The sequence below is a fragment of the Rhodamnia argentea genome, chromosome 4, assembly GCF_020921035.1.
Source record: "Rhodamnia argentea isolate NSW1041297 chromosome 4, ASM2092103v1, whole genome shotgun sequence".
NCBI classification, from domain to species: Eukaryota; Viridiplantae; Streptophyta; class Magnoliopsida; order Myrtales; family Myrtaceae; genus Rhodamnia; species Rhodamnia argentea.
In genome coordinates this window covers 27445706-27455900 of record NC_063153.1, presented here as the reverse complement: position 1 = coordinate 27455900, position 10195 = coordinate 27445706, and the positions used below count along the sequence as shown (strand labels likewise).

The following is a 10195-nucleotide window of genomic DNA, read 5'->3' as shown; positions in this document are numbered from 1 at the left end:
GAACACATTTAGGCAAGAATCATATCAAAGTTATATCCAAGAATCTCTATCTCGCGCCATAATTAAAACCTTGTTCATGGTCTTAATCACAGCCATTAGCAAACAACGATAGAATTGGGTAGAGAAGGCTTCTCTTCGTGGTTAACAAAAAGCTTCCAACAGCTTCGGACAAAACACATGCCAAACGATGTCGTTGTCAGCATGAAATTTCAGATCGCCATCAAATCGTGGGTCGAATGTCCCGCCAAGCCAGATCGGATCGATTCGACCCAAAAAAATCCGACCCGTCAGGATCGTTTACTGTTCAATTCCATTCCCACCGTCTGATTTTTTTTTCCAAAATGGACAAATCCTGAGTTCCTTCCTGGACCTTCTTCAGCCACATACATAGAATCTACCCACTAATCTCAACATTGAGCTCATATCCAGACACATGATTAGGAATTTCAAGGAGCTACGTCACGGCATGTGCCAACCCGCAAGTTTTGAATCAACGGTACCAATGAATACAATTGAGTATAAAACGGAAATTTTCCAAAAAAAAAAAAAAAAATACAAATCTATCATGCAAATATCAATTATGTTCATAAACTTTTCAATTTAGCCTTAAATATTTTGACAATGTGACAATATAATCTTTCCGATCAATTTTATGTGGACATTGCTGACATGGACATCGATCGTCCCACGTGGCATGGCTAAGCGCTGACATGGATAATTTTTTTTTTTTTTAAGTTTTTTTTCATTTTGTTTTGCAAGTGAGGAAAATTTTAAATTAAAAAATGAAAAAATGGTCCATGATAGTGTCCGCCATGCCACGTATACCGGCCAATATCCATGCCGGTGATTGTCGGCTAAAATTGATCGGAAGTATTGCATTGACAAAAATTGTCAAAATGTTTATAAATAAATTGGTCAAACTTAAAAGATTGAGAACTGAATTGACATCCATTCGATAAATTTATAACCCTTTTTTTTTTGTAATATATGCCCATATAAAAATGCATAAAAGCAACGAGAGCTCACAACCATAATGGGGACGGAGATCGTGAGCATACAAATCACAACACAACAACGCGTCAAAAGAAACAGTCTGGGTACATTAATCAAACGGCGTTATCCCGCCACAACAATCTCACGAGCACCGGGAGGGCCCGTCTTCGTGTGAAACGGGGAAACTGGAAAATTAGGACGAGGGCATCATAAGAGCGTGTCTTTTCACAAGTTTGATGTGGTCAAAGTCCAAAATTATCCGAAGGAAAACTCTCCGCAACTTCAACGGATGAGAGATCAAGATCTTTCCAAAGTTACTTGACTCGATGAGAGACGCGTGAGATCAGGCTACCCTGATACGTCATTCTCGAAGAGAACGAATGAATCGATGTAAACTTCACGGATCGAGAGTATCGCGATGTAATTGCGTGTCTGCAAATCATGTCTTACCTCTGTCGCAAAAGCAATTCATGCTACTTTTTTTTTTTGGGGTAAAAAATTCATGCTGCTCGAATAGGAATAAACTATGATATAATTGTTCAAAAAGTCATAAATCTATTGTACTGTAGGTAATTCAATCTTAAACCTTTCAATTGTGTCGATTTAGCTCTAAATTTTTTGATGATTTGTTAAAATTGAAAAAATTGCTCACTTTAACGTCGATCATGCCACGTAGGACGACCAGCTTCAACATCAGAATTTCTAGCCAAAATTGACTCAAGGGACTATATTATTAAACCGTGAAAATGTCCGGGATTAAATTCGCACAATTAAAAAGTTTATAACTGAATTAGCCAGCATAAAGTAAGTTTAGGATTTTTTGGATAATCTTCCCGACGGACTACAATTGTGCATCTCAACAGTCAGCAATGAGAGCTCGGGCATTGCCGCCATCGACACGCGAAAACCTTCGGGGGCAAGTCATGAGAATGTAGCTCTGTGTGAAGTTGCTAGTCAACCGTGTGGGTTTCTAGTTCTACGCTGTCTTCCGTGTTGTCTGGATGTCAAAGATTAGAAGATTTGAAGATGACGATGCTTAGATAGGATTAGGTGGGGGCGAGAAATTTTCAATTGCCCAGTTACACAGATAGCGGTATTACCCAATTGGACTAAGTTTCTTGCCTTATACCCAACGTAGGAGGATAACGATGAGGCAAAAATCCCAACCCTAGTGTGATGACGTGGCTCGTCATCATCCTAGCTGGCTCATTCTTCCACGGTGGACTTTTGCAATCATCAATACTATGCATGATTTTTCTAACGTCATTCGGAATTTGAGGCTCCGTAACTCAAATTCGTTGAAGGCCCATGTTGTTCTCAAATTTTCCTGCAGATCTGGTCTAGGTAGTAACTCTGTTCAAGGCCCAGCAGTTGCAGCCTCAACTCAACAGAGGCATCACCTTTCTTTGATTCTCTCTTTTGCCCGTCATTTCTGGAAGCAGACTAGCAATTCGGGTTGCCATGTTCGTATCAATTTCTGATTTTTCCATGTTGTCTCAATGCAGTTACAAAATACTTTTTTCCTTAAAATGAGAGGCGACTTAATAAGTCGTGTTAGTTTCAAGTAAGTCATGATGCAATCAAGCATTTTCGAGTGGTACGCGAGTCGTGTGCCGTCTCCTGTGTTAAACACCTCGAAAGCATTATTGTTTACAAGAAAGTAGAGTTCAAATAATAGCTGACAGTCTTTGAGAAACTGGGTACCTGCTCGACAATCACAACTTCACAGAGAGAGAGTAAATATGAGAAAAGCTTTGCAAAATTTGTCGAAACCTATAATTGATCATATGAAGAAAGATTAAAAAAGCAGGCATGGCATTTTAACTGTTAGTCCCATTGGACTTGTTCCTAGACAACAATCTAAACCCCCTCCTTCTCTCCAACTATCTATCAATTACAACAGCCCCTTCCCCAGCAACTCGTCCCGACAGTCCTACCAGTCAAAATGCCAAACAATTCAACTCAGAAAATCATCATCCCTCCACTTTCAATGAAAAAAGGGATCTCCGGTATAGGGCATCCCGCAATGACTCCAAGGCTCTCTACTTGTGATTGAACCAGGGACCCATGGCACCATTGACGTGCCCGTTGCTGTGGTGCATCCCCATGCCATTGGGCATGATGGAAGAGGGAAGCCCCACTGCCATTGGAGGGGGCGCAGTCGGATACAACCCATGATTATGCGGCGGTAGTGTGTGGGGACTCACGATAGGACTGCCAAGAGGGCTGCCCTTACTTTGCTGAATGGCGTGGATCTGCTTAAGCCCTTCTTCATGAATGCGCGATATAGTCTCCAACTCTGTCATCGAAAGTGCCTCCAGACCAGCACCGTAAAGAGGAGCATGTCTAGACATTTCTTCCCGGAGTTGAGTATCGAGTGTCTGGATGTATTGCTGCAAAGAGGAAGCATCTGACTTAGGTGAAATCTAAGCAACAAAGAGAAAGCAGGACAACCCAAATTAGTACTAAAGCATATGCTTGAATGAGTTATTGGCACAAACCTGGCAGGCCTGCAATTTTGCTTCCATCCCATCAATATATTGTTCACATCGAGCAACTTGCTCCTCCTTTTCCCGCTTTTCTCCTTCGGTTTGCCCCACTGTTTGTCTCAATCTCCTAATCTCGTCCTCAAGGGACTGACGAACCTCTTCTCTGGTCACGTTTTCTGTCGCATACCGCTTCAGCTCTTCATCAAATCTTCTTCTCCCAGCTTCCGCATTCTTTAGCCTTTCAGCAAGAGCGTTCTTTTCCTTTACCACTTTCTGTTCCATTCACAATTTGGCAAGAAAGACATCAATTAACATTTATCCAAAGGCAGGAAAAAAGGATGTGCAATTCATAGAAAAGCACATGTTGACATGTAAAGAAAGCAAAAGAACTTGATTCAGAAAAAATTAAGTGACAGAAGCAGTGACAGATACCTTCAATTCGTCACGTTTACGAGTCTTCAGCTGCAAAATCTGTGACTCTGCATCATGAAGACGATCTTGAAGAGCCTTCTTCTCAGAAGTGAGCTTTGTAATTTCCTCCTCTCTCTCAGAGCGAAGCCACTCAAGCTGGCTCTCTACTTCCTGAATTTGTTCAGATAAATCTTTCTTTTCTCGCGCAAAACGATCCATCTCAGCCTTCACCTCAGACTGTCAATTACACAAAGTGTCAAACAAAAACTTGCCATGAAGAATCAACACCGCATTAAAGCAATCACATACCTTAAGTCCTGAATTAAAACAAAATAGTTACCTTAAGACGGTTGTTCGTTGCCTCAGATTCACTCAGTTTTTGTGATACAGCAGCTTTTTCTCTATCCATATTGGAGATCTCAGCTTTCCTCTCTTCACGCAAGCGCATGATGTCTTCTTCACTTGCACAAAGTTGGTGCCAAAGAGCTGCTCGATCCACATTTGCAAGTTCAGCGACCTCCCTCATCATACTCACAACTGGTCTTATAAACTCCTGCTCCTCGGAGACCAGTAAAACCAAAATGTCTAAATCCAATTCCACCTCACGACTGCTATCTGAAGTGCTGGTAGCACGATCAACCAGTCTCTTAAGCATCCTTCGTCGGTAAGATTCATCAGGATACCATTTGAAAAGTATAGCATACAGAACCTTCACAAAACCCTTGACACGAGGGTCTCTAGACAGGGTCAATGTCTCAGCAAGTCCAAGAACTGAAGTGAAGTCATCTTGTTGATTTCTCAACTGGTCATTAGCCTCTCCTTCACCATCTATAATCTGCATATTTTCACCCGTAAACCTGTTGAGATTCAATCTCCGAGCCAGTCTCCTTTCCAAGATGATGGCTACTGATTGAGCCATAAAGGCTCCTTTAGCCACAGCCCTCTCGAATGTTTGGGAAGCTTCAACAGCAAGGCAGGGAATAGACAACATTTCGATCAGGACATACATATCTGAAAAATGCCGAGAGTTGCAAAGGACTTGCTCATCCACCGCATCCGACCTTTGAGCGTCTTGTCCATTATCGCTAAATAAAAGCAGACGATAAGGCAGTGTCACGCCACTTTCACCAAAATCTTCATCACAATCAATGTCCCTAAGTATTGTCTCAGCTAGATCTCGCCAACTATTTATGGTTTTACTCAATAAGTCTAGGACACAAGGGGACACATCTGCTCCCAGACATTTCAACCTATCACGAACAGACCTTACCTATCATAAGCAAGAGAAGAATGTTTGGTTATATGTTTCATAAGAAAGGTATACAGTTTTGAGTTTGATAATTGCTTTGTGCTTACTGCTTGAGGGAGACTTTGACATTCGGATGCAGCTTTGAATGCGAAATCTATGGTAGCTGCGAGAGGCTCATCATTTGAATCTTGCAGAAACTCCAAAGACTTACGCAGAAGATGCTCCCAAACTCCAATGCCAAGCTCCAGCTGGCCCATAGCACCAAAAACCTGAGAGAAATGCACCAGGTCAGAATAAAAATTAAGAAGCGTGTTCAGATCTACAAAATATAAAAGTTCGGTTGACACATAACCTTCCAGAGTCGTTTTATCACCATCAAAATAATCTCTATTCAAGCCAAGATTTCGAAGGTAGAATGGAAAGACAGCAGGGAAGATTGTGAAACATCTTACAGGAACTCTTAGAGCAGGCTCTGCATCTGGATTCTGAATCATTTCGAGAAGATAATGAGCCGCAATTGGATACTCAGAATGCTCCACCACTTTGGGTACCAATGCTAACAGGTCACACTGAAGATGCTTGGGAGCTTTATCCAATACAAGAGCGATCCTTTTGGCTGATTGAGGCCGCCGCCTCGGCTCAGGACAGCCTTGTGGAACAGCTCCATCTAGAGCTCTGAGTGAGTTGATGATCAATCCTATGAGTTCTTCAGACTCCTCTGGCCACTTGGTCTGCATTCAAAGTACCCAAGCTGTCAACATGTAAAGTAATGATGCTGCAAAGATAAAATCCCAGAGAGAGTAAAACAGTACCTTGGATCTAAGGCAATAATTTTCTCGACCTCCAGTAGATGATTCAGGTGGATCGAATAGGCTTCACTGTAGGAGCACTTTCACAGACGTTAGAGTCGTTGATGTCTGAGCTTCGCACAGCAGAAGAATTACTACTTTCACCTAAACCAGAGTCCAGTCTCTCATCCAACCGGAACTGTGTGCACTCTGCTGCACCGTTTTCTCTGTCTGATTCCAGTGGGCTGGCAGCCCCACTGCCATCTGGAGAGATCTTCAAGCTAGGATCAGACGACTCACCCTCACAACTTCCATCAGAGGGCTTGCAGCATTCTACCATGATATCTAATAGCAAATCTATGATTGCCTGCTGCAAAACTTTAACACTCATCAACAAATTCATCAAACTAGGAGAAGATCCATCTGTCTTTCCGATCTTCTTTCCATCACTACAACCCGAAAACTTAGCCGGAAGAAGCAAGCGCTTTACTTTAGCAGGGTCATCTAGGTAAACACGAAGTCCAGTCAGAAAACCTGCTATTGCGCCAGCATCCATTAGAAGTTTCTCTCTTAGGGTGACTTGTGGGTGAGAGGAATTGTCTCCATATGTGAGGTGAAACCCTGCTCTTGAAAGAAGGCTCCTAAAGATATCTTCCTCGTCTCCACTGAGTCCTTCGCTATCTTCAGAATCAATAAGTTCATCAGGATCAGTTGTCAGAGCATCCTGATCGTCCTCATAAGCCAAAACCTGAATTAAGGGTCCAGACAAGAAATAGGGCACCATTAGACACAACCTCGAAGGAAAGAAAAACAGAATGACTATATTCCTCTCAATATTGTATTACAACTTCAGAAGAAAGAGTAGTATTTTCTTTGATATAGCTAGACTCGGTTCTGCTTGACAGATTCATATAGACAGAAATCAACTTCGAAAAAAGCAAAAACAACAAACAAGAAGCAGGGATCACAGGAACTTACCTCTAGATCTGAAAACTCAAACCAGGGACAGCAGTCCAGAATCTCACAGACAAAAACAACCGTGTCTCGCACAAGAAATCCCGCATCTGCCTCCAGCATATCAGATACCTTCATGAATTGCAAGACTGAGTTGTTCCACGTCTTTGTACATATTGAGGATTCCTTCCATACTGTCTTGGCTGGATTTTTTTGGTTAACAACAGCCATCCGGTACTTGACCCAGAAATTTTTGTCCGGATCACAACCCACGGACTGATCACTTTCCAAATATATGCATATGGTGTCAAACGACTCATAAACCCCTGCATTGCATCAAAACCAACATCAAGAAAAGGTTGAAGGAAAAATCGTGCTTTCATAACATTATAGATGAGAAAGAAGAAGCAATTTTCCACCAACCTATCCGAAGCTCACATCCCCCTGCCTGAAAGAACTTGCTGAAGATTTTCCGAGTCTCCATTATGTCCTTGAAGTACATGAAGTTCTCCACCTTCCAAGTGAATGAACTTCTTTTTCCAGCATTCTCTGTCGAAGACCCATTACCTGTCAAATCATTCTCCAGAGCAGCAAAGTCCTGCATTATCGATGTCTCCTTTAATATAAGAACCTCTGCTGAGAATATAACAGTGTCTTGGACAATGAATCCCGAATCCTGATCAAAGAGACTCGTAAGGGTAACAAATTCACGCCATCCCCAGTCCTTTGCAGCTTTAGAATAGCGATTTTGAGATTCCTTGGTCACAGATTTCTCGTCCATCCTCTGGTTCACAACTGACAAACGATGACTCACAAAACAACTCCAATCGTTGGAAGTATTTCTTGAATCCGTAACTTCAAGGAAAACTGACAGGTGGCATGGTGGCTGAGACTGACCTGGTATCATCAACCACAATTAGATATTAAGGCTTTCAGCAATTCAGACCTAAAAAAAAAAAAAAAAACAATACAGACGGAGTAGCTTTTTTAAAAAATCAGCACATAAAATGACCAAAGGATAATGCTAATGCACAGATTATGCTGATTTTCAGAAAGAACGTAAATTTTTCTCATTAATTTCCTTGCCTCAATATTTTTGCGGCAAAATTTGCAAACTTATGTATGAATGGAGAAACCACCTCGACTATATATAGACAGAGAGCTACCGATATTTGGAAGTTTAAAATCCATCCAGACGTGAATACAATATATTAATGTTGTTGTAAAGATTTCTAATTCGTGTTTCATTTTAGGAAAAATTCATATAAAACGACAACAAGAGGGCCTATTAACTTAATATGTCAGGTCCACAAATGCTATCATACAAAAATCGAAGGAAATATCATGTGATTGACCTTACCATGAACTCACAGAGGACAACAGTAACGATAGGTGCAGCCAGTCGCACACGTATATAAGAGCAACAATACCACGTACCTCGAGGATAAACAATAAGGCGGCAATCCCGGTTTCCAATCTGAAATCTTTTGCTCTTGATACACAGACCAGTAATCTTCCTCTTCTTCAGTATATCCTTCAGCCTGGTGAAGTTCTCTATCCGCCATGTGAACTTCCCCATATGCACATCAGATTTCCTTGAGTTGTTCAGGATCCTCAATCCCGGCATTATTGTCACATTTTTTGTGAAGCTGCTGAATTCCTTAATCACGTGAAATGACGTACTGAATATGGCAGTATCATCCGCTAAAAACCCCGTCTCAGGACCCACAAAGTCCGCCATCTTCATGTAATCATTCCACCCCAGACTCGTATTATCTCCACTCTTGTTGTCAGCAGCAAAACGCCCATACGAGTCTCGGTGCATGTGATTGAATCCAGGCTTCTGATTCAGCACCGACATCCGGAACAAGCACCAGCAACTTCTATCCGCAAGCATTGTCTTCTCAGTGTCTTTGCTCTCCAGACACATGGACAGATAATCCACCCCGTTCACCGAGCTCTGGTAGACACTAATTCTCAAATTGCACTCCCCAGCAGGAAACAACAGGGCTCATTATCTTCTGCGTCTTTATCATCTCCCTGAATAAGCTGAAATTGTGTACCTTCCAGCTAAACTTTCCGCTCAAGACATCGGGCACCGGCCCGACCACTCCAGAAGATGAGGCCGTCAATGTCGATTGACTATCGTTGTTATCACGGTTAAAGGTCACGGATTCGTTTAAAATTAATATATCAGCCGTGATAACAACAGAGTCATTGCTGAGCAAGTACCCTAGCCTCGAATCCAAAATCGTGGAGGAGGGAGTGAAGTCACACCAACCGTGAGATTTCTTCTTGCTCGAGAACCGGTGCCATGAGTCCCGGTGAATGGTCTTGGAATCGTCCAGACCATTGACGATTGACAGGCCATAGCTGGCGAAGCAATCCCATTTGGAAGACGATGTCCCGCGGGGGTCCATGATTTGGAGGTAGATGGATATGTACCCTGGGAGAGCTTGGGAGTCGCCCTTAGGGTATATCAACAGGCGGCAATCGTACCCGCCCACCTCAAAGTACTTGCTCCAGAGAGCCCTCGCCTTGATTTTCGAAAAGTTCTGTACCGTCCACCGGCAGATTGCCGAGAACTCGCCCCGGCGATCGATGGACACCGCCTCCTGAGCGCCGCCGCTCCCGTCCCTGGCGGCGATTGACAGGTCCTCCGCGGCAGGGATGGACGGGGGCTTATCCATCGAGGAAGCGCTCGATGGTAAGTCCGCGGTCGAGGGCGACGGCAAGGAGGACGACGACGATACGGCCTCGGAGGAACCGTGGAGGTGCTGCTGCTGGTGGTGCTTCATTGGAGACGCAATCTGTTGTCTCTGGGTCCCTCTTTCTCTCTAGAACTTTATCGATTCTGTTGGCGCTCGATCGAAATTTTTCTAGAGAGAGAGAGGGGAAGGAGCGACAGAGAGCGAGAGAAGGAAGGCGGAAGAGAGAGAAGGGGGGGACTGAGGGAGAGAGAGTGATATGTGGTGCAAGGGTGAGAGAGAGGGGGAGAGAAACAGTGAGAAGGTCCACGGTAAGCTAGCCTGAGGCTTCTTCTCACTATCTCTTGTAAAACTTGCACTTAGCAATGAAAAATCTCTCTTTTGCTTGCTTTGATGATTTGTGTGATTGTTGAGAATGGTGGAGATTGTCCATGGCAATGCCCTCAATTTATAGGCCTCCTCCTCTCTCCTTAACGAGTAACCCCAATCACCATCCAAGATATTTCATGGCCTCTCCCACCACCCCGCTCAATTTGGCTGGATAGAGTTTGTCCCGGCCAAGCCGACAAGTTTGATCTCATGCCGACGGGCCCGAGGATGCCG

At 43.3% G+C, this 10195-nt stretch overlaps 1 protein-coding gene across 1 annotated transcript; it reads right to left on the bottom strand.

Moving 5' to 3' along the window:
• Window positions 1–2746: 2746 nt before the first annotated feature.
• On the bottom strand, window positions 2747–9856 carry LOC115727100. The gene is given in 12 exon segments (XM_030657259.2): window positions 2747–3386; window positions 3495–3755; window positions 3915–4130; window positions 4234–5163; window positions 5250–5411; window positions 5595–5873; window positions 5955–6008; window positions 6010–6678; window positions 6909–7210; window positions 7308–7781; window positions 8322–8886; window positions 8888–9856. Coding segments are annotated over 12 exon segments (5058 nt in total). The 5' UTR covers window positions 9683–9856; the 3' UTR covers window positions 2747–3035.
• Between the last annotated feature and the right edge of the window lie 339 nt (window positions 9857–10195).